The sequence below is a fragment of the Lampris incognitus genome, chromosome 11 (genome assembly GCF_029633865.1).
Source record: "Lampris incognitus isolate fLamInc1 chromosome 11, fLamInc1.hap2, whole genome shotgun sequence".
In the NCBI taxonomy this organism is placed as follows: domain Eukaryota; kingdom Metazoa; phylum Chordata; class Actinopteri; order Lampriformes; family Lampridae; genus Lampris; species Lampris incognitus.
In genome coordinates, this window is record NC_079221.1 from 28,110,920 (window position 1) to 28,133,803 (window position 22,884).

The 22,884-nt window shown below is 45.8% G+C and overlaps 1 protein-coding gene and 1 long non-coding RNA gene across 2 annotated transcripts in view; both read right to left on the bottom strand.

Annotated features, from left to right (window-relative positions):
• The window catches only part of rnf17 (ring finger protein 17), a 207,213-nt gene that overhangs the window by 164,015 nt on the left and 20,314 nt on the right, over positions 1-22,884 (bottom strand). The window contains exons 4-8 of the mRNA XM_056288888.1: positions 20,544-20,723; positions 20,062-20,393; positions 14,550-14,632; positions 14,166-14,249; positions 13,848-13,937 (exon numbers count right to left, since the gene is read on the bottom strand). Of these exons, the coding sequence (XP_056144863.1) occupies positions 13,848-13,937; positions 14,166-14,249; positions 14,550-14,632; positions 20,062-20,393; positions 20,544-20,723 (769 nt within the window). The remainder of the gene's footprint in view (positions 1-13,847; positions 13,938-14,165; positions 14,250-14,549; positions 14,633-20,061; positions 20,394-20,543; positions 20,724-22,884) is intronic.
• Positions 11,797-12,466, bottom strand: LOC130121224 (uncharacterized). Its single transcript, XR_008811027.1, has 3 exons — positions 12,450-12,466; positions 12,139-12,222; positions 11,797-11,845 (listed from the first exon to the last, which is right to left on the bottom strand). It is a non-coding gene; the product is annotated as an uncharacterized LOC130121224 (long non-coding RNA).

Genomic DNA, 22,884 nt, shown 5'->3' on the forward strand with positions numbered 1-22,884 from the left:
ATGCCAACTGTACAGTTTGGTGGAGGAGGGATAATGGTATGGGGTTGTTTTTCAGGGTAATCTTAATGCTTCAGCATACAAAGACATTTTGGACAATTCTATGCTTCCAACTTTGTGGGAAGTTTGGAAAGGGCACGTTTCTGTCCCAGCATGACTGTGCCCCAGTGCATAAAGCAAGGTCCATTAAGACATGGTTGGGTGAGTTTGGTGTGGAAGAACTTGAGTGGCCCGCACACAGCCCTGACTTCAACCCCATCGAACACCTTTGGGATGAACTAGAACAGAGATTGCAAGCCAGGTCTTCTCATCCGACATCAGTGCCTGACCTCACAAATGCTCTTTTGGATGAATGGGCAAAAATTCCCACAGACACACTCCAAAATCTTGTGGAAAGTTTTCCGAGAAGAGTGGAAGCTGTTATTGCTGCAAAGGGGGGAGGGGGGAGAGACCAACTCCATATTAATGTCTATGGATTTAGAATGGGATGTCATAAAAGCTCCTGTAGGTGTAATGGCCAGGTGTCCCAATACATTTGTACATATAGTGTATGTACTTGTTTACCATCTCATTACAAAACCATGGGCAGTAATATGGAGTTAGTCAACCCTTAGCTGTTTAAAGAGCCTCCCCTCTTCTGGGAAGACTCTCCACTAGATTTTGGAACATGGCTGCAAGGATTCGCTAACCGTTCAGCCACAAGACCATTAGTGAAGTCAGGCACTGATGTTAGGAAGGCCTGGCTCGCAGTCAGCTTTCCAATTCATCCCAAAGTGTTGGATGGGTTGAGGTCAGGACTCTGTGTAGCCCTGTCAAGTTCTTCCACACCAACAGGTCTTTATGGCCCTCGCCTTGTGTACAGGGGCACTGTCATACTGAAACATGAAAGGGCCTTCCCCAAACTTTTGCCACAAATTTGGAAGCACACAATTCTCTAGAATGTCACTGTATGCTGAGGCATTAAAGACTTCCCTTCACTGGAACTAAGGGGCATAGCCCAAACCATGAAAAACAGCCCCAGACCATTACTCCTCCACCACCAAAAGTCACAGTTGGCACTGTGCATTCGGCCAGGTAGTATTCTCCTGGTATTCCCCAAACCCAGATTCAGCCAAACTTGCCAAATTGTGAAGCATGATTCATCCTTCCAGAGAATGCATTTCCAGTGCTCCAGAGTCCAATCGTGGTGTGCTTTACACCATTTCAGCTGAAGCTTGGCATTGTGCATGGTGATCTTAGGCTTGTGTGCGACTGCTCGGCAATAGAAACCCATTTCGTTAAGCTCCCGGTCCAACAGTTCTTGTGGTGACGTTGCTTCCAGAGGCAGTTTAGCCCTCAGTAGTGAATGTTGCAACTATTTTTATATGCTGCACACTTTAGCACTCTGCAGTCCCATTCTGTGGGCTTGTGTGACCTACTGTTTCATGGCTGAGCTGTTGTAGCCCCTTGCTGGTGTAGGCCAAAGAAACTGCTCCCACAATACCGCGGGAGAAGCATTGTTTACTAGTGGGCTTGCCAGTATGGGGCTTATACATAACTAACTGGCCAGACCTCCTAAGGGCTTTTGTCCAGTCTATATAAATATGCCCATGCCCTCACTGGAGAGAGCATATACAACCACTTGTGATCAGGAGATGCACAGTGCCATGAAAAAGTATTTGCCGCCTTCCTTATTCCCTCTAATTTTGCATATTTGTCACACTGAATGGTTTCAGATCCTTATACAAAATGTATTAGACAAGGAGAACACAAAGAAACAGAAAACTTTTTTTAAGCGATAATTTCATTTATTGAAGGGAAAAAGGTTATCCAACACCCATATCTTTCATGTGAAAAAGTAACTGCCCCCTTGAACTAAATTGGCTGTGCAACCCTTTAGCAGCAACAATTGCAACCAAACACTTTCTATAATTGGAGATCATTCTTACACATTACTGTGGAGTAAATTTGGCCCAATCTTCTTTGCAGAATTGCTCTAAGTACGTGATTGCAGAATTGCTGTAAGTCCGTGACATTGGAGGGCTTTCAAGCATGAATTGCTCGTTTAATGTCCTGCCACGGCATCTCAATGTAGTTCAAGTCAGGACTTTGACTAGCCGTCAACTTGGGCCTGACCAAGCAAGCTCAAATCTGTGCCAAAACCTGAGGGTAGAAAGCCCAATTCCCATATTGTGATCTGCCTTTGGGTCTTCCCCCAAATTCTAGACACCTGAAAAATAAGTGGCTCTCATACCCTTTTCCCACTGGCCAAAACCCCCCACAAAAAACCTGCTAATGTCTGCCTTTGGTCAATGTAAAAAGGCAGCTGTTAGTGGGTTTTTTTGGCCAGTGGGAAAAGTTAGTGACAGGAGACAAACCCTGCGCCAAATAGTTTTTGAGCCAACATGTGCCAAGGATGGGACCACGGGCCGCCCTGTCTATTGATATATGCTAACACAGTTGTCGTCATTAATATATATTTTTACTGGTGAAAAACATGCAAATAAACAATACATACTGGGATTACAGGTCACCATTTTTCATATTTTGTTTTCTCCAACCCCTGCACCTTAACAAAAGCACACAAGAAGAAAAAAAATGAAAAGAGAAAGACACCGATAACCATTTCCTCTCTCTAATAGCTAACACCGAAAACAACCCCAACAGCAATAATAATACTAATGAGTGAATTAAATAAGTAAAGATACAAGTACAAAATACTTGTACATACATAAAAACATACATAACATGAAAAAAAGGGGGGAAAAAGAATGGTCAATTGGAAATACACCAAATCAACATGTCAATCTGCCCTCAAACACCGCCTGCACCCCACGAGGCCACAGTCCAAGATGTACCCATACATTGTTATACTTGCACGTATGCCAACCAAAATAAATACATGCCCAATGTACCTATATATACAGTATTGTGGAGTTAGAAAACAACGAGACAGGAGACGTGAGAGTAGACGTAGTCGAGGTAGTTTACTAGCTCCAACGTAGCATGTCATACATTCGACAACGACACTGAACCGTGAACCGGAAGCGGAAGTGCATTATCTGACCCCTCGCCTCTTCCCTTAAAGGTACACCGTCCTCTTAGGTGAATGTCTCTCGTTATATATATGTGGGTCACCACACAGGCCCCCCCAGAATTCACCTACACAAAACAATGCAAAACAGCAAAAGCGCAAGTCATGAACATAAAAATAGACTCTACAACAGAACAGTCAATGACATAGTGCAAAGTCACGGGGAAAACAGGTGACGAGTCGGGGGGTGGACCCTGCGGCCATAACGGCTGCGCTTCACAGGAGGGGAAACCGATGGGGCCGAAACCCGGGCCATAGGCGGGGCCGAAGCAGGAACAGAGGCAGGTGCCGGGGCCGACCTAGGAGGGCGCCCCCGCCGCGGGGGTAGGGCCAATTGCATTGGCTCCCCAATGTCCAAGTGAGCGGGCTTGAGACGGTCTATAGCGACCCGCTCCGGCCTGCCCCCCATGACCACCACAAAGTTCTTATCCCCCGCCTCCAGGACGCGGAAGGGCCCGTCGTACGGGGGCTGCAGCGGGGACCGATGGCTGTTGTTCCTAATGAAGACGTACCTCGCCGATGGCAGATCCTTGGGGACGTAGGACCGGGGGAGGCAGTGTTGAGACATCGGAACGGGAGCGAAGGCATCGGCAGCGCTCCGGGACGCACTGAGGTGAGAGGCGGCCGACCAGGGAGCCGTAGCATCCGGAAGAAACTCCCCCGGAACCTGCAGGGGCTGGCCATACACCAGCTCAGCGGAGGAGGTCTGGAGGTCTTCCTTCGGGGCCGAACGCAGGCCGAGCATGACCCACGGGAGCCAGTCCATCCAGTCGCAGCCAGTGAGGCTTGCCCGCAGAGCGGCTTTCATGTCCCGATGGAACCACTCACAAAGTCCGTTGCTCTGCGGGTTGTACGCCGTAGTGCGGTGGACCTTCACCCCCAGGTGCTCAGCGACCGCCGTCCAGAGCTCCGAGGTAAACTGGGAGCCCCGGTCGCTCGTAATGTCACCAGGCGTGCCGAAACGGGCCACCCAGCAGCCGATGAACGCCCGTGCTACCTCTGCTGCCGTCGTGGAGGACAAGGGAATAGCCTCTGGCCACCTGGTGGCCCTGTCCACAATAGTGAGGAGGAACGTATAACCACGGGAGGGGGGCAGGGGACCCACCAGGTCAACATTGACGTGGTCAAACCGCCTCTCTGGAACCACAAACAGCGCCAAAGGGGCCTTGGTATGGCGGTGCACCTTGGCGCGTTGGCACGCCACACACGAGCCGGCCCAGGCTCTAACATCCTTACGGAGCCCAGGCCAAACGAACTTGATTCTCACCAGCTTGGTCGAGGCCTTCACTCCCGGGTGGGAAAGGCCGCGGACGGTGTCGAAAACTCGGCGCCGCCAGGAAGTAGGCACCAGGGGGCGCAGTTGACTGGTGGAGATGTCACAGAGGAGGGTGGTGTTGGCCACGTCGAACGTCACGTCCTCCAGCCGTAGCGCCGTAGGGGTCGACCGGTAGTCTTGAACGGTCGCGTCCTTGGCTTGGTCCGCTGCCATAGCGGCGTAGTCGAGTCCCAAGTGAACGGCGTTAACAACCGCCCGTGAAAGGCAGTCGGCGACGAAGTTATCCTTGCCCGACACGTGTTGTATGTCCGTGGTAAACTCCGAAACCGCCGCGAGATGGCGCTGCCGACGCCCAGACCACGGTTCTGAGGTTTTGGCCATACAGAACGTCAGCGGTTTGTGGTCCATGAAAGCGGTGAACTGTCGGCCCTCCAATAGGAACCTAAAGTGTCTGGTTGGGAGGAAGAGACCCAGTAGTTCCCTATCAAAGGTACTGTATTTGCGCTCGCTCTCACGGAGTTGTTTACTGAAGAACGCCAACGGCTGCCAGCCCCCCCCCACCCACTGCTCACACACGGCCCCCACGGCGTAGTCGGAGGCATCCGTTGTAAGGGCTATGGGGGCGGCAGGCGACAGGTGAGCTAGCAGCGCAGCGTTGGCCAGCGCAGTCTTGGCGGCCACAAAAGCCTCGTCCATCCCCGAAGACCAGTCCAGCTCGTCCTTAGACTTCTTACCCCGCAGGGCCTCATACAGGGGACGCATGATGTGGGCGGCATGGGGCAGGAAACGGTTATAAAAGTTCACCGTGCCCAGGAATTCCTGCAGCGACTGTACAGTGCGGGGGCGGGGGAACATGGTGACAGCCTCAACCCTGGCAGGGAGGGGAACGGACCCCTGTGGAGTGATGTGGTGCCCGAGGAAGGTGATGGACGACTCCCCGAACTGACACTTAGCTGGGTTGATGATGAGGCCGTGTTCGCTGAGCCTGTCGAACAGCTGTCTGAGGTGCGTCATGTGTTCCTCCGCCGACGCGCTGGCCACGAGGATGTCGTCTAAGTACACAAACAAAAATGGCATGTCGCGGAGCACAGAATCCATAAGGCGCTGAAACGTCTGCGCCGCCCCTTTAAGGCCGAAAGGCATACGTAAGAACTCAAAGAGCCCAAAGGGTGTGATGACAGCCGTTTTTGGGACATCCAGTGGGTGGACCGGCACTTGGTGATACCCCCGCACAAAGTCGATTTTGAAATAGATGGCAGCGCCCGCCAGGTGGGTAGAGAAATCTTGTATGTGCGGTATGGGGTACCGGTCGGGGGTTGTGGCATTGTTTAGGCGACGGTAGTCCCCGCACGGGCGCCAACCCCCGTCGGCCTTAGTAACCATGTGAAGAGGGGAAGCCCACGGGCTGTCAGAACGGCGGACAATGCCGAGGCGCTCCATAGTCGAAAACTCCTCCCTGGCTATTGCGAGCTTGGCTGAGTCGAGGCGTCGGGCCTGGGCGTAAACCGGGGGGCCCACTGTGGGGATATGATGTTCCACGCTGTGCTTGGCCACTGCCGAGGAGAAGGTGGGTGTGGTGAGCTCGGGGAAATTTGCGAGCAGGCGTTGGTATGGATCCCCGGTGGAGAGTGTGTTAGCGAGGCACAGCGCTCCAGCCCCCCCAAGCGTGCAGGGGTATGACGCAAAAGAGGCGGCATCAATCACGTGACAGTTTTTAACATCCACCAGTAGGTTGAAAGCACAGAGGAAATCCGCACCTAGGAGCGGGGTGGATACAGCAGCCATCACAAAGTCCCAGCCGAAACGTCGGCCGCCAAAACACACGTCCACATGTCTGATACCGTACGTCCGAATGGACGTGCCATTGGCAGCGTCCATCTGTCGGCCGTGACTGTCGGTCATCATGTCCACAGCTTGTGCTGGTAGTATGCTGCGTTGAGCGCCAGAGTCAACCAGCAGCCGCCGGCCCGACAAGGAGTCTCTGATGAACAACAGCTTGCAGTCACGGCCGGCACCCATAGCCGTTAACAAGCGCCGGCCTTGGCGTTTCCCTGAACCCTGTAACTGCAGGGTTTGCGACACTGTTTTGCTTTTGCCCCAAACCTGGCATGGTAATAACAGAGCCCGTCGTCAGGTTGGCGGCGGGCTGTCACCGCAGCCGCGGTGTCCATATAGTCGTACACAGGTGATGGTGGGGCGGTCTTGTGGGGTAGCAGGGCATGCACAAACTGTTGCCGGTTGGCCAGGAAAACCCTGTCTGCTTCAGCAGCCAGAGAACGGTAGTCCTTGGGAGGCGGCGAGAGGAGAACTGGCCAGTGCTGTGCGTACGGGTGCGGGGAGCTGCCTCAGAAAAATGTGTGTGAAAAGAAAGGCCGGATCAGCCGATCCCAGCACAGACAGCATTTTTTCCATTAACTCACACGGTTTGCCGTCGCCGAGGCCATTCAGGGACAGTAAACGGTCTGCCTTCTCCAGCTCCGACAGTTCAAATAGTTTCAGGAGGAATGTCTTTATAGCATCGTACTTGCCAGCAGCTGGCGGAGCTTCCAACAGTGTCATTGCTCGCGCCGTTGTCGACGCGTCTAACGCCGCCACTACGTGGAAGTACTGCGTTGCATCCTGCGTTATCCCTCTCAGCTGGAACTGGGCTTCCACACGTTGAAACCACGGCCGTGGATTATGCTGCCAAACGTCGGGTAGCTTCACAGTAGCGGCGTAAATGCTAGCGTTAGCAATAGCCATGCTGTTCGCACCGGCGTCGGGAGCGGGTACCGCAGCAGCATTATTCCCGGCGTCTTCGTTGTCAGACATACTCGTATTAGTAGTTCGATCACGTCGGGGTCACCAATGTGGAGTTAGAAAACAACGAGACAGGAGACGTGAGAGTAGACGTAGTCGAGGTAGTTTACTAGCTCCAACTTAGCATGTCATACATTCGACAACGACACTGAACCATGAACCGGAAGTGCATTATCTGACCCCTCGCCTCTTCCCTTAAAGGTACACCGTCCTCTTAGGTGAATGTCTCTCGTTATATATATGTGGGTCACCACAGTATACACTATATGGAAAAACTACTGGGACACCTGGCCATTACCAGGAGTGCAAACTCATCAGGGGTGAAAAAGGTGACAAGAACATGGACCCTATTGGGGGGGGGGTCTGGGGGCGTGCCCCCTCCCCCCAAAAAAGTAAATATCAATTTTAAAATGGCTGTAGAGTCGATTTTAGCATGAGGATATAGGGGAAAAAAATTCACCCTAGCATTCACCTTACTGCTACAAAAGTAATGTAAGGGGGACAAAGTTGGGGAACTTAAAACAGTGCAGAGCTGTGTCCGAGAGAGAGAGAAACCACAACTGAAGAGAATACACAGCAATCCAATGAGTGAATATAAATGATTGGGACATTTATTTTATAAAGAGATACTATGGACAGCCCTCCAGTAACATTAAGAGTTCTTTATTTGCCACACATTTATTTTATGACATTTATTTTATAACCTGCCGACCTAAGGAGCTGCAGTAAATATGAATGCAAGAGAACATGAATGAAACAGGAATATGAATCTAAAAGCCAAGATTGAACCAAACACTTTTTGTTGGCAGAGATTCAATTAAAAAATTACATTAAAAAATAAAATAAATAATACCTCTCCTCCTGTCCACCCCACCCAAGAAAAGCACATTATTTTCTTCTTTGCCTGCACCAGTACTTCCAGAGCCTTTTTCCTCTTTTGAGAAGAAATGTGCCTCATTTTGGCTGCCCTGTCCTCCTCCACTGCAGTCTTCCTGCTTTGCTCAGCACTGGATGTCCGGGAGGCTTATCCCGTGCCAGTGTCTTGGCGAGCTCCACAATTACTGGAGCTGCAGACAGGGGGAGGGAATGCTCCGCAATAGTTCCAAGAACCATTGCCTGGAAAAACACAAAAATCTTGAGTTTTTTTTCTCTCTCTCTCCCCCCCCCCTCTCCACCACCTACAAAGCACATCATGATAAATAAACTTGACAGCATTAAACAAATCAATACTGTGATTCACTGTACTACGGGGCATCCTTGGGGGACTTCCTATTCTGCTTATTGAAGTTGAGGGACTTTAATGATCTAGCCTATATCAATATAGATAACAACTAGCACATACTGGCTAACACTCACCTCAGAATTTGCAACCCTTTCAAAAAGGGCGACAGGCACCTTCACCCTTTTCCCATCTGTGATGGGCCTTGCTCTGCTGTGCCCTGCTGTGATGGTCCCTGTGTTGTCCCTTCCATAACACTACGTGTGGTCATGATAGCCATGACCTTTTGACTGTGCTTATCAATTTTACAGTGAGCCGAAAGGGCATGGGAGCCCTTGGCCCCATAATTTATTTCCTTGCAGCAGAGACTGCATCTGGCACGGCCTGGCTTGTCAATCTTTTTAAAGAACCGGGACATTGGGAACACATTCCTTCCCATTGACCTCACTTTTGCAGTCGAGCTTCATCCAGGGCCAGCTCCACATGCACCCGACTCTTGCCTCAAGCTGAGCCATAGTAAGGGCATCTCTCTCCTCAACATCTCTCATTGTCATTCTGAAAACAAATTGAACTGGGTGAGCAATAAAGTTAGGCTACCTGGACTGGTCAAATTTGATGCTAAAGTTATAGACGAGGCAAGCTAATTGTACAGCACATATACACAACTGCAACTCAATGTGCTTTAACGTTACTTAGGAATAAGGGAATAGTCAATCACTTAAGGTAGCGTCAACACCAACATTAACGGTGACCTCGAGAGGTATACTACTACCATTAGCAGTCACACATATTTAAACCTTTTTTCACCCCCAACTGAAATTCTAAACAGCAACGAAAAACTAAACGACTCTCCCACAAGTACATACCAAAGACAGTCTGAATCCAAATTTTGAGCCTTTTATTTGCAAATTTAGTAAGCCTGAAGCTGCTGACCACTAACGGTAGTAGCCTACCTCTCTGAATGGGATTTGCAGTGCTATCGTCAATATTAGCAACCCCGCTAAAAAACGAAATCACACTGTTGGATTTGAAAACCAGAATTGATTCGAGGACAATTTGAGCTACAAATTGAGGTACATTGTTATATCAAATGTTGTCTGGTTTTACTATAGTTACGTTTTTAGTACAAATTCGTGACGCTGTTGCCTCAGAGTGACCGCTGATGGTGGTAGTTCCACTAACATTAAACGTTAAATAACAAAGCAACAAGAAACCCACATAACAGTTCACTTACCATTATATATATCTATCTCCTCCTTATGTTGGTGTCCCACTGAGCATACTTGTGTCCTCTGTAAACTGAATGCGTAAACTGTTTCACCTGTGTGAAGGGAATTGCGTCTTTCTGTGTAGAAGGACAGGATCTCGATGACAGCTTAGTGTAAGTGAAGTTAGCCGACTGAGCTTGACAGCAAACAGCGCGCGCCTGACAAACGTATCTAAAATCAGAAGTGATGTAGAAGTGATGATCCGCTTTACTCTGCCTCCGATTAGCTGGTAGGCTAGCTGGTAGGCTACTTGTTGATGCCGTTGGTTGGTTGTTGGATAAAGTAAAATAAAAAATAAAAAAGAGGAAAAAACGTCATCTGCACAACAGAAATGCAGCTGGCCACTCGCTTTCAATATAGGCCTATAACTATCAATGCCAGCTCACAGACCCCCCCCCTTCAAAAAAACCTCCCCGGATCTATATGAGTCACATAAATGACCTATTTTCATTTAAAAATGGCGAATTTTGCCGTAAGGTAACAAGTTTGCACCCGTGATTACACCTACAGGAGCTTTTATGACATCCCATTCTAAATCCATAGGCATAGGCATAAATACGGAGTCCCCCAACGCTTTCCACAAGATTTTAGAGTGTGTTTGTGGGAATTTTTGCTTCTTCACAAAATTAGACCAGGCTATATCCTTCTTTCTATGGGGAAACAAACTATGGTGCATTAAGTAAGCGTATGTCCAATGGCCAAAGTTGTAGGGTTGGGTGGCCTTTCCAAGTTTTCATTACTACTGGGCATGTAATCTTCAGAAGCTTCTCTACTGGCCCAACCTAGAGAACACTCCTCTTTGGGCGCAAATGGAGATGTCCTCTTCCCAGCAGTCTCTTTATTTCTTTAGTATGTTCAGGCTTACCTCTTGTCTCTGTTGTAAGCTCTATGCCCACTGTTACGCACACTATAAAGATTTGGATGCAATTCAGGAGGCACTGTGGTCTTAACAAACCATTCTGTCATTCCCCAATAAGTCGTAACCACTTGTTTAACCCATCATGTATTGATCTCACCTTCCAAACCTGGTTTGACAAGGGAATGAAAACTGTCGAAGATCTGTACAGCAAAGAGACTTTCATTGATGGTTGGGTGGCTATGGTGAGCTAAACTGACCTAGCTAGTATGGAGGTTCCCATTGGTGTTTGCATAGCTTGGTACCTTACTATGCTGTGAATATTAACATGGTTAGCCAAAATAGTTGCATGTTAGTTGCATAGAGGCAGCTAACACACACTCTCAGAGCCTATTCTCTATGGTAAAGAAAACAGGTTGTTTGACTGACCAACACAGTAGGTAGCAGCACCTGGTGACCAAGAGATTAGCTTGCACTGGTGGGCTGTCAAGATGGACACACAGGTTGGCAGTCAGAGAATCTCAGCTTTCTGAGTAAAGCGAGAAGTGGTTTTTCCAATGACAAGTGACGCCTTTCCCTCTTTAAAGGGGAAGCAGGTTGTTCTGTCCCAAACGCAAGCGTTACGACTGCCAGCCAACACTGGCTGGAGTAATGAAATAGAAGCTTGTGAGGATGATGCAGAGAACATTTCCCTGTAGTGAGACACAGAGATGAATGTTTGAAAGAGAAAAGCAAGGCAAGCAAGGCAGAAATTTGATGAACTGACTTGTTGGAAAAGGTGGCATCCTATGACAATGCCACACTTAAAAGTCACAGAGCTCTTCAGCACAACCCATTCTACTGCCAATGTTTGTCTATGGAGACTGCATGGCTTTATGCTTGTTTTATGGCGTTATGCTTGATTTTACGCCTGTGAAAGTAATGGGTGTGGCTGAAACAGTGAAATCCACTCATTCGAAGGGACATCCATATACTTTTGGCCATATAGCATGTGTGTCTGTGCATTGAGTGCTTGTGAATGAACAAATGTACAGTATGTGCCTATTGTTTCATAATGCACTAATACAGTATAGATAGGATGTTATACACTGGAGCATGGTGCATATTTGTTTAAATATTTCTATTTCTTATTTTATCTTCTATTTTTCTTATTTCTATTTCTTGTTATCTTGTTAGTTTTTCTTTACTAGCGCATGAGTGTCTCTAATAGGACCCAACTTCCCCTCGGGGATGAATAAAGTATTTCTGATTCTGATGTATAGCGCACCTGTTGGATGTGTTCTAGCTGGGCAAGATTCTCTGCAGCCTGAGCCAGGGCCTCATCAACTGCACTCTCCATAACGTCTACGTCTGCAGACTAGAAAATAGACAGACATGAATAAACACAAGCGGAACCAAGTATGCGCACATCCAGAAAATATCAAGGTGCCACGTTGAAAGTCACACAGATCTTCAGCACAACCCATTCTACTGGCAATGTTTGTCTATGGAGACTACATGGCTTTATGCTTGATTTTATGCACGTGTTAGTAATGGGTGTCGCTGAAACAGTGAAATCCACTCATTAGAAGGGATGTCCATATACTTTTGGCCATGTAGCGTGCGTGTGTGTGTGTGCGCATGAACAAATGTACAGTATGTATAGAGCACCTGTTGGATGTGCTCTAGCTGGGCAAGATTCTCTGCAGCCTGGGCCTCATCAACTCCACTCTCCATATTGTCTACGTCTGGAGACTACAAAATAGACAGACATGAATAACCACAAGAGAAACCAAGTATGCGCACATCCAGATAATATCAAGGTGCTGCATTGAAAGTCACAGAGCTCTTCAGCACAACCCATTCTACTACCAATGTTTGTCTATGGAGACTGCGTGGCTTTATGCTTGATTTTACGCACGTGTCAGTAATGGATGTTTGCGTGATTGTGCATGAACAAATGTACAGTATGTATAGAGCACCTGTTGGATGTGCTCTAGCTGGGCAAGATTCTCTGCAGCCTGTGCCAGGGCCTCATCTATTGCACTCTCCATAATGTCTACACCTGCAGACTACAAAATAGACAGACATGAATAAACACAAGAGAAACCAAGTATGCGCACATCCAGTTAATATCAAGGTGCCGCATTGAAAGTCACAGAGCTCTTCAGCACAACCCATTCTACTACCAATGTTTGTCTATGGAAACTGGCGGGCTTTATGCTTGATTTTATGCATGTGTCAGTAATGGGTGTTGGGTGTTTGTGCATGAACAAATGCACAGTATGTATAGAGCACCTGTTGGACGTGCTCTAGCTGGGCAAGATTCCCTGCAGCCTGTGCCAGGGCCTCATCTACTGCACTCTCCATACTGTCTACGTCTGCAGACTAGCAAATAGACAGACATAAATAAACACGAGCGGAACCAAGTATGCGCACATCCAGATAATATCAAGGTGCCGCATTGAAAGTCACAGAGCTCTTCAGCACAACCCATTCTACTACCAATGTTTGTCTATGGAGACTACATGGCTTTATGCTTGATTTTATGCACCTGTCAGTGATGGGTGTGGCTGAAAAAGTGAAATCCACTCATTAGAAGGGATGTCCATATGCTTTTGGCAATGTAGCGTGCGTGTGTGTTTGTGCATGAACAAATGTACAGTATGTATAGAGCACCTGTTGGATGTGCTCTAGTTGGGCAAGATTCTTTGCAGCCTGGTCCTCATCAACTCCACTCTCCATATTGTCTACGTCTGCAGACTACAAAATAGACAGAGATGAATAAACACATGAGAAACCAAGTATGTGCACATCCAGAAAATATCAAGGTGCCACATTGAAAGTCACACAGCTCTTCAGCACAACCCATTCTACTGCCAATGTTTGTCTATGGAGACTGCATGGCTTTATGCTTGATTTTATGCACCTGTCAGTAATAGGTGTGGCTGAAAAAGTGAAATCCACTCATTAGAAGGGATGTCCATATGCTTTTGGCAATGTAGCGTGCGTGTGCGTGTGTGTATTTGCGTGTTTGTGCATGAACAAATGTACAGTATGTATAGAGCACCTGTTGGATGTGCTCTAGCTGGGCAAGATTCTCTGCAGCCTGGGCCTCATCAACTCCACTCTCCATATTGTCTACGTCTGCAGACTACAAAATAGACAGACATGAATAAACACAAGAAAAACCAAGTATGCGCACATCCAGATAACATCAAGGTGCCGCACTGAAAGCCACAGAGCTCTTTAGCACAACTCATTCTACTGCCAATGTTTGTCTATGGAAACTGCGTGGCTTTATGCTTGATTTTATGCACCTGTCAGAATGGGTGTTTGCCTGTTTGTGCATGAACAAATGTACAGTATGTATAGAGCACCTGTTGGATGTGCTCTAGCTGGGCAAGATTCTCTGCAGCCTGTGCAAGGGCCTCATCTACTGCACTCTCCATACTGTCTACGTCTGCAGACTAGAAAATAGATAGACATAAATAAACACAAGCGGAACCAAGTATGCCGCACATCCAGAAAATATCAAGGTGCCACATTGAAAGTCACACAGCTCTTCAGCACAAGCCACTCTACTAGCAATGTTTATCTATGGAGACTACATGGCTTTATGCTTGATTTTACACACGTGTCAGTAATGGGTGTTCGCGTGTTTGTGCATGAACAAATGTACAGTATGTATAGAGCACCTGTTGGATGTGCTCTAGCTGGGCAAGATTCTTTGCAGCCTGGTCCTCATCAACTCCACTCTCCATATTGTCTACGTCTGCAGACTAGAAAATAGACAGAAATTGAATAAACACAAGAGAAACCAAGTATATGCACATCCAGAAAATATCAAGGTGCCGCACTGAAAGTCACACAGCTCTTCAACACAACCCATTCTACTGCCAATGTTTGTCTATGGAGACTGCATGGTTTTATGCTTGATTTTATGCACCTGTCAGTAGTGGGTGTGGCTGAAACAATGAAATCCACTCATTAGAAGGGATGTCCATATGCTTTTGGCCATGTAACGTGTGTGTGCATTGGTGTGTTTGTGCATGAACAAATATACAGTATGTATAGAGCACCTGTTGGATGTGCTCTAGCTGGGCAAGATTCTCTGCAGCCTGTGCCAGGGCCTCATCTATTGCACTCTCCATAATGTCTACACCTGCAGACTAGAAAATAGACACAGGAATAAACACAAGAGGAACCAAGTATGCGCACATCCAGAAAATATCAAGGTGCAAGACAAAAATTACCAAATTAGAATGGAGTAAGGTCTGTATACTAAATTGCTCCCATAAACTAATTTATTGGAAACATTGCCAATAAATTAGTTTTTGGGAGCAACTTAAGTGCGCAGATCTTACTGCTTCATTCTAGACATTCATAAACAACCGCCACACTCAACATATATAGTTTTTAAGTAATTTCTGCCAGAATAGACCCCCCCCCTTTTTTTAAATTTGTCTCACGTATTTGCCTGTATCCTCGTCTTACATACGGTCACATGTGCAACATGCATAGTTTTACCTGACTAATTTACCAATAACACTAATGATGACATCCTACTAGGGATTTAACGGTTACCGGTTTAATGATTAACTGCGGTAAAATTCCCAACGGTAGTATTACCATTCCAAATTATAATTATCGTTAAAACCATGTTTGATTACTGCGCTTTGAAAAACTCACGGTAAATACTGTCCAGCATAGTCTCTCAGACGCAGGCGCGCAGGCGCAGCATACAACGTGGCTTTGTTTTGCCTCAATGAAACATGGAAGGCACAGGCAGTGACGGCGCTCAGGAGATTTTTTCGCCTACTAAGAGGACTAAGTCTGAAGTGTGGTCGTATTTTGGTTTTTGTAATACTACGTTCAGACCAAAGGCGGCGAGAGAGTTGGCGCCACTTTGTTCGCCAGAGTTTGGCCGCCAGCTCCGCCAGGTGTGTTCGAACAGAACGCGAATTCGCTGTGTTGATGTCACAACAAGCAGTCTAGTTACACCAACGCTGCTAGCAAGTTTGCTAGACCGCACACAACAAATACCACACACGAGCAGTTTTTGTTTACTTGTGATCATCATGGATGAGCGACAGAGATCAGTTGCAGCGGCTTTGCTTTATATCAACTTGCGCCGCCGAAACCGGCGTCAGCGTTCGGTTTGGGTTCATAGCATAAACTGGAGACGTGCCCAGCTTGGCGAATTTCACCGGAACTCTGGATAGGGGGCGTGTATTCTTTCCCAACATGAAGGCGGGGTCTATCCCTACTTGAAGGTGATTGGCTATCGCCTGGCGAAATCTTCGCCTGAGTTGGACATTTTTGAACTCCCGCGAAGGTGCGTTTGTCGCTCGATTCGCCGAATTCACGCCGCCCGTAATTTCGCCGCGAATTATTCCGCCCATTCGCCTCCTCCCATTGACTTTGCATGCATTTGCGCCGCCCAAAAAATTCTCGCCGCCTTTGGTCTGAACGTAGCATAAGAGTGCCGAGGGAAAACTGATCGAAGATGGTTACCCTGTCTGCAGAACATGCAGAAAGAAAATCGCTGCGAAAGGGGGCAACACTTCTAATCTTATGAGTCATCTCCGTGACCACCATCCACAACTTTACAGCGAATGCAAGATAAGTTAACTTTTAGCTGAATGCCTGATGTGGGGACTTCGGAATGGGGGAAAATGTCATGGTTTGCAGGTCTAACTTGCTAATAGCTTGTCAATAATGTAAACTTGAGCTTTCATGTTACCAAACATTACTCTTTGTGAGGGCCGACGGTCCGTCCCACTGGCTAAAGTTTGCTACTCGTGCGTAGTACGTTTTTAAGGAAAAGCAAGGAAAAAACCTCCACAGGACTCCGGTGTAAAAAGATAACAAAACGAAAATGTATTCCGGTTCCACAGCGAAATCTTCATACAGGAGTAATCAAATAATAATTCCCTAAATTATAACTTAGGCTGGCTATTACTGCCACGTTATTACTACGGCTACGGTAAGAAAACTGTATAGCTTCAGTCTCCAAAATCACCACCAACTCAACACTCACAAATCTAGACACTTCCTGGTTCACATACACAGAAATTTGCGATCTTCTTAAAGTGACAGTAGCCCTAATGTTCAACATGAGCACTGAGCTAAATAAAACTGTTTCATATTCTTATCTTTACCAAAACAGCATTCCTAATGCAGATTATATCCAAAGCTTGTTAAAATGTGAAGAAATGTCTTTTTGGTTGCCGTTTTCTTATTTGCAATGTGCAAAAGTGCAGTTACCTCTCATGGCCACATGGTGACATCTTTAATGCACATTTGTATGTTTTTTTCCATATGTTTACATAAGGAATGTTATTATTTTATTTATTTTTATTATTTTAATGTTTATGCAAACAAAAAGTGCACAGTGCTGCTAATTTTATTTGTGGTTTTCAAAATAAAACTTGGTGAAATGATTTCCCTGTGTGTATCAGTACTTTTTGAACATTTTCAGCACATTTTAACAATACCGCGATAATACTGATAACCGTGATAATTTTGGTCACTATAATCGTGATATCAAATTTTCATACCGTTACATCTCTACATCCTACCTCCTCTGTATCCTCCGTTTGGACTTCATCCTCCATGGAAGTTGACTGTTCATACTCTCTGCAACACTTGGTTCTACTGTTTGGGCAAAACAAATAAGTGCAGTTTAAAAATCAGATCAGTCCCACTGTAACCTTACACTTCACTGTGTTGGCTTTTTGATATTAAAAACGGACATTAAGTGGTCGTTTCCAACTCACTTTCAAGAACTTCGTCACTTCAAAAATCACATTCATTTCTTTAACACACTCAAAAATGTACCAAACATTGCTCTAAACTGTCTTTATGCATGCTCAAAAATCCAGGTAAGGAAATCACAGAAAGTTTAATCAGCTCACCTGGACACGTTTATTGAGAGAAACGTTTCAGATAACGATGAAACGTTTCAACAAATGCTGTGTCCAGATGAACTGATTCAACTTTCGGTGATTGCTCCATAAAGCGAAAAAATTCATTCATGCCATAAAAAAAGCACCCAACGAGGTCTAAAGACTATCTCAACCACAGCTTCAGTTCCCAACATTTTACTGAAAAACTCGCCTACATTACCTGTGCACAAATAGTAAAAGGTTGGGCAGTCCATGGCCTGCGCACCAAGTCTACGAAAAAATATGTAACCTGAAGGTATAATAAACAAAATCATGGCTGGTGATGAAACTCAAGATATTTATCCTCTTTGGAGTCGTTATCAGAGCTATTGATGTACATGGCTCTTTGTGTTCCGATGTTTAGCAACGCCCGTCGTTATCAGAAGTATTGATATGCGTGGCTCTTTTGTGTTCCGATGTTTCGCCACGCCCGTCGTTATCAGAGCTATTGATGTGCATAGCACTTTGTGATCCGATGTTAAGCAGCGACGGTCGTTGGGGGTATTAGTTTCGACTTCGTTAGTGCTCCATTCAGTGGTCATGAGTCGTTGGAGCCGTTAGTGACCGACTGTTGTTCTTGGAGGCTAGGCTTCTTGAGTCTCCTGGGTAGAGATGAAAGCACGGCATTGTAAGTGGGAGATAGGTGGTGTCAGTTCCATTTTTGAGTCTGTTGAATTTATGTAAGGGGGAACAGCTATGTAAAGTTCACATCTAGCATTAATTAGTCCAATAGTCATATTCGTATATAGTATATAATTTACCTAAAAAGAAAAAAAATCATAAATATAATGTAGTAATAATGATAAATGTAACTACAGTACAGTATTTATAACTGAGAGAATGTGTATATAGGTAAAAAAAAAACCTTGATTAGTCAAATGTTTGTCTTAATATATAGACTGTAGCGTTCACTGCCATCAACAGCAGAATGACCGGGATTGCACTCTTACCTAATACAACCATGGGCGGTCAAAATGATGGTCAGTTTTTAAACTCTATATTCTGTCAAGATAAATACCCAGTTGAGATATTAATGCATTGCATATGTTAGTATGTCTGCTGGGAAATGACTTGACACCAAAATTAACATTTTAACAACTATAATAGGGGAGACCAGGACATCTTGTCACACACTTTTCACTCTTTTATATACAGTTAGGTCCATAAGTATTTGGACAGTTACACAATATTTGTAATTTTGCCCCTGTACAACACCACAGTGGATTTGGCATGAAGTATTTGAGATGTGATTGAAGAGTAGACTTTCAGCTTTAATTTAAGGGGCTGGATAAAAATATGGCATTAACTGTTCAGGAATTACAGCCATGGATATACAGGGTCATCCCATTTTCAGAGGCTCAAAAATAATTGGACAAACAAACATCACTATGATTATAACAATTATATTTAATGTTTGGAGGAAAATCCTTTGCAGTCAATGACTGTCTGAAGTCTGGAACCTATCGACACCTTCAAATTCTGAGTTTCCTCCTTTGAAATGCTCTGCCAAGACTTAACAGCAGCTGCCTTCAGCTGCTGGTTGTTTGTGGGTCTTTTGGCCATTAGTTTGATCTCCAGCAAGTGAAAAAACTTCTCAATTGGGTTGAGGTCAGGTGACTGACTTGTTCACTGATGAATATTCCACTTTTCTGCCTTGAGAGACTCTTGGGTTGCTTTCTCAGCTTGTTTTGTGTCATTATCCATCTGCAGTGTGAAGCGCCGTCCTCTCGGTTTTGTGACATTTGGCTAAATCTGAGCAAATGGTATAGTCTTATAAAGATCACAATCTGTCCTGCTACTTCTGTCAGTAGTCACATCATCAATAAACACCACTGACCAAGTTCCATTGGCAACCATACATGCCCATTCCATAACACTACTTCCACCATGTCTGACAGATGATATGGTGTGCTGAGAATCATGAGCTGTTCCTTTTGTTCTCTACACTTTTCCTCTTTCCATCCTTCTGGTACAAGTTAATCAATGCTTCTTCTGTCCGAAGAACCTTGTTCCAGAACTGGGTAGGTTTTTAGATGTTTTTAAACACAGTCTAATCTGGCCTTCCTGTTCTTAAGTGACGCCAGTGGTTTTCACCTTGTCATAAACCCCCTGTATTTATTTTCATGCAGGCGTCTCTTGATTGTAGACTTGGACAATGATACCCCTACCTCTCAAGAGTGTTTTTGACTTCACTAGATGTTGTGAATGCGTTTGTCTTCACTAGGAAAAGAATTCTGTGATCATCCACTGTAGATGTGCTCCGTGGTCTTCCAAGCCTTTTGGTGTTGCTGAGCTTGCCAGTGCATTCTTTCTTTTTAAGAATGTAACAAAATATTGATTTGGCCACTCCTGAAGTGTTTACTATCCATCTGATAGTTCCTTTGCTTTTTCAGCCTAATGATGGCCTCCATCACTTGTATTGACACCTCTATGGACTTGATGTTGAGAGTTCCGATGAACAGCTATCAAATGCAAATGTAAATACTGGGAATGAACTCCAGACCTTTTAAAAAACAATGAAAAAAGGCAAACCTTAAAAACAAAACAGAAAACACATATTGCTAATCTAAGAAAAATAACAAAAAAAGAACTGAAAATAACCATTGAAACAGTCCCAGATTTTCTTGTTGCAGCCTCTCCAAACCTGGCACTGCCTCCGTGTTGATGTCTGCTGCGGTGCTGTGATCTTCAGCTGCTGACTGGGACCTTGGGCAAACTTCCCCTTCATAAACTCTGCTCTCGAATTCCTCTCCCAGCAGAAGCAGGAAGTTCCTCTGGGTTATGTTGGCATCAGTGCACTCCTTGTAGAGGATGTGGACATTGATCCCAGCCAGGGCCAAGATGTTGTAGAACACTGGTACTGGCCATCTGCACGTACCACTTTTCACCGAGTACATGTGTACCATCTGATGCAAGATGTCCACGCCATACTTGGGTGTTATTGTAGTACGTGACAAGACTTTGACTTCGGCCCATCTGTGATGCCAACAGCTGTGTGCACGCAGCTCAATACACACATATTCTTATTTGGCCTCCCCTGGTAGATGAAGAGTGTGACGTCACCACATTTCAGCACCTTGGTGCTGAACCGCTCTGCCTTCCCTTTTGCGGAGGGGGGCATCTCACGCTTCCTTTTCCCCTGGGTGCCAACGAGGCTGGTCTTCTTTTTCTGTAAGATGCTGGCCAGCCTCAAGAGACATGAAGAAATTGTCTGTAGTGATGTTCCTACCCTTCTCCAGGCAGGGAGCCACCAGAGACAACACCACATTCTCTCCTAAGAGCAGACCTCTTTGCGGCGTCTCATCTCTACCCAGATAAGGAGCCCCGTTTAACATGTACTTGCTGCGTACATCTGCAGCAAGCCAGAATTTGATGCCAAATTTGTCTGGCTTACTGCCCATGTACTGCTGGAATTTACACTGGGCCTTGGTGGGAAACAGCTGCTCATCTATTGTGATGTCGGCACAAGGTTTGTAGCAGGCTATGCAGTTCTCCACAAACATTACATTAGTAATTTAGCCGATGCTTTTATCTAAAGCGATTTACAATAAGTGCATTTAACGTAGGAAATCAGGAGAACTACTAGTCATCAGAGGTCATAAGTGCATCTTCTCTCAAAACGAGCACCTAAGAGCAAAACCAGTTTACACCTGTTTTACTTTAAACCTGGAACAAACCTGTTCCAGGTGGCTGATATCAGGGCGAACTTGTCATCCTGCAGACGTACATGCCGGGTCTCCCTTTTTGTCAAATCACAGGAACTGCATGATCTCCTTGAAGCGGTTACTGGACATGTTTTCCCTGAAAAACGGGATGCCCCATTTTTCAGACCACAGCTTGGACAACTCCATGCCTTTAGACAGTGCGCCCTGGATGAAAAGTATGACAAGAAAAGCTTTTAGTTCAGCCACTGTCAGGTCCCAGATGTGCCTCAGCTACAATGCCATGCCACGATGTGAGCCAGCATGTCACTGTCAACTAGACAGATGAAGGATGCAAGCGCACCATCAATGTTGCGCCTAGTGTGCGCAACATGGGGGGCCAGCAACTTCGACGACCACATTGTGGGTCTTCCTTGTGCTCACACTGCTTACATTGTGGGTCTTCCTTTCCCCGCCTCGCTGGTTAAGTGAAAAAACGATAAGAGCATTTCACTTTTCTCTGAACGCTTTATTATTTCCACTTTCATTTCAGTCGTGATCGTTTTCCTTTTTTCCCAATGCATCACCATCACTTGCATCAGATTTACGCTTTTAAGCCATGATTACGAGGATAAACACATGAAAAATTTAAGTGAAAACACAACGCACATGACAATGTTTACGCAACACAACTTGAAATGGTGATGATGGTGTGGCGTTGTTCTCCCTTGGGCTGATGAACTGTCTAAAATTTGCAGTGTTTTGGGTGTCGCGCAAAGTAGTCCGTCCGTTCGTTAGTACTAACCATTGTGTCTAACTCCATTTTTTAAAACAATAGGCTTTACAGAAGTTCTTAAGTATGGGAGTTCCTAACTCGGGGACTACCTGTATGTGAAACCTTTGTAAAGGCTTCAACACTGCTTCAAACAGAAGACACAGCTTGGTGATTGGTCGTTCCAATACAGATGTTTGTGCCTTGAGACGAACACAGTAGACAAATCCTTTGGGAATCGCCCAGTGTTTCTATGATGCATCCCATGAGCTCCTGGTTGATGTATCATCCATTACAAAACAAGGTCTCCTATGGCAAAACTTCTGTGATTTGTGCCATTTTTAACATTCCTGCATCATAGTGAGATATTCCTTGATGCACATTTTCCAAAACAAATCTGCAATGTATTGCAATGCCTCCATCTTCTGTGGACATACAAATCCTCCTTCTTGAATAGACCAGGTGGTAGTACTGGTTTCACTTTAAGATGGATGAGGTGTTTGCGTGTTAGTGCTTCGAGATCATTTGGGTCGTCACTCAATGATGTGATAGGACGGTTGTTTAAGATAGCCTCTACTTCACACAGAGCTGTTTGCAGGGTCTCATCATCCAGCATTTGCTGCTTCATCACTGAACAGTGTTCTTTTGACCGCTGTATGAGGCACTCCAAAACACCTCCATGATATGCTTCATGAGAATAGAAAGTCCACTTTTTACCTTCTTGCAGGAGTGATTTCTGGATTTTGCCTTGATTGACTTCATGCAGGGCCCCTTTCAACTCCCAATTTGAACTCACAAAGTTAGCTCCATTATCAGATCTTGCCAAAGTGAGGAGTGTGTCCGTTTTGGGAACCTCAGAATTGCATCTCTGCTTTTCACAGATGATGTGGTTTGTTGGCTTCATCAGAACGCAACCTCCAGCGCGCACTGGAGGTCAGTTGTTTTAAAAAGGGTGCACCGAATCGGACTGATGAGGGACACCAAGGCACCACCAAGAACACTAGTAATGAAGTTCCTCAATTACAAGGGCAAGCTGGCAGTCATGTTGCTACAC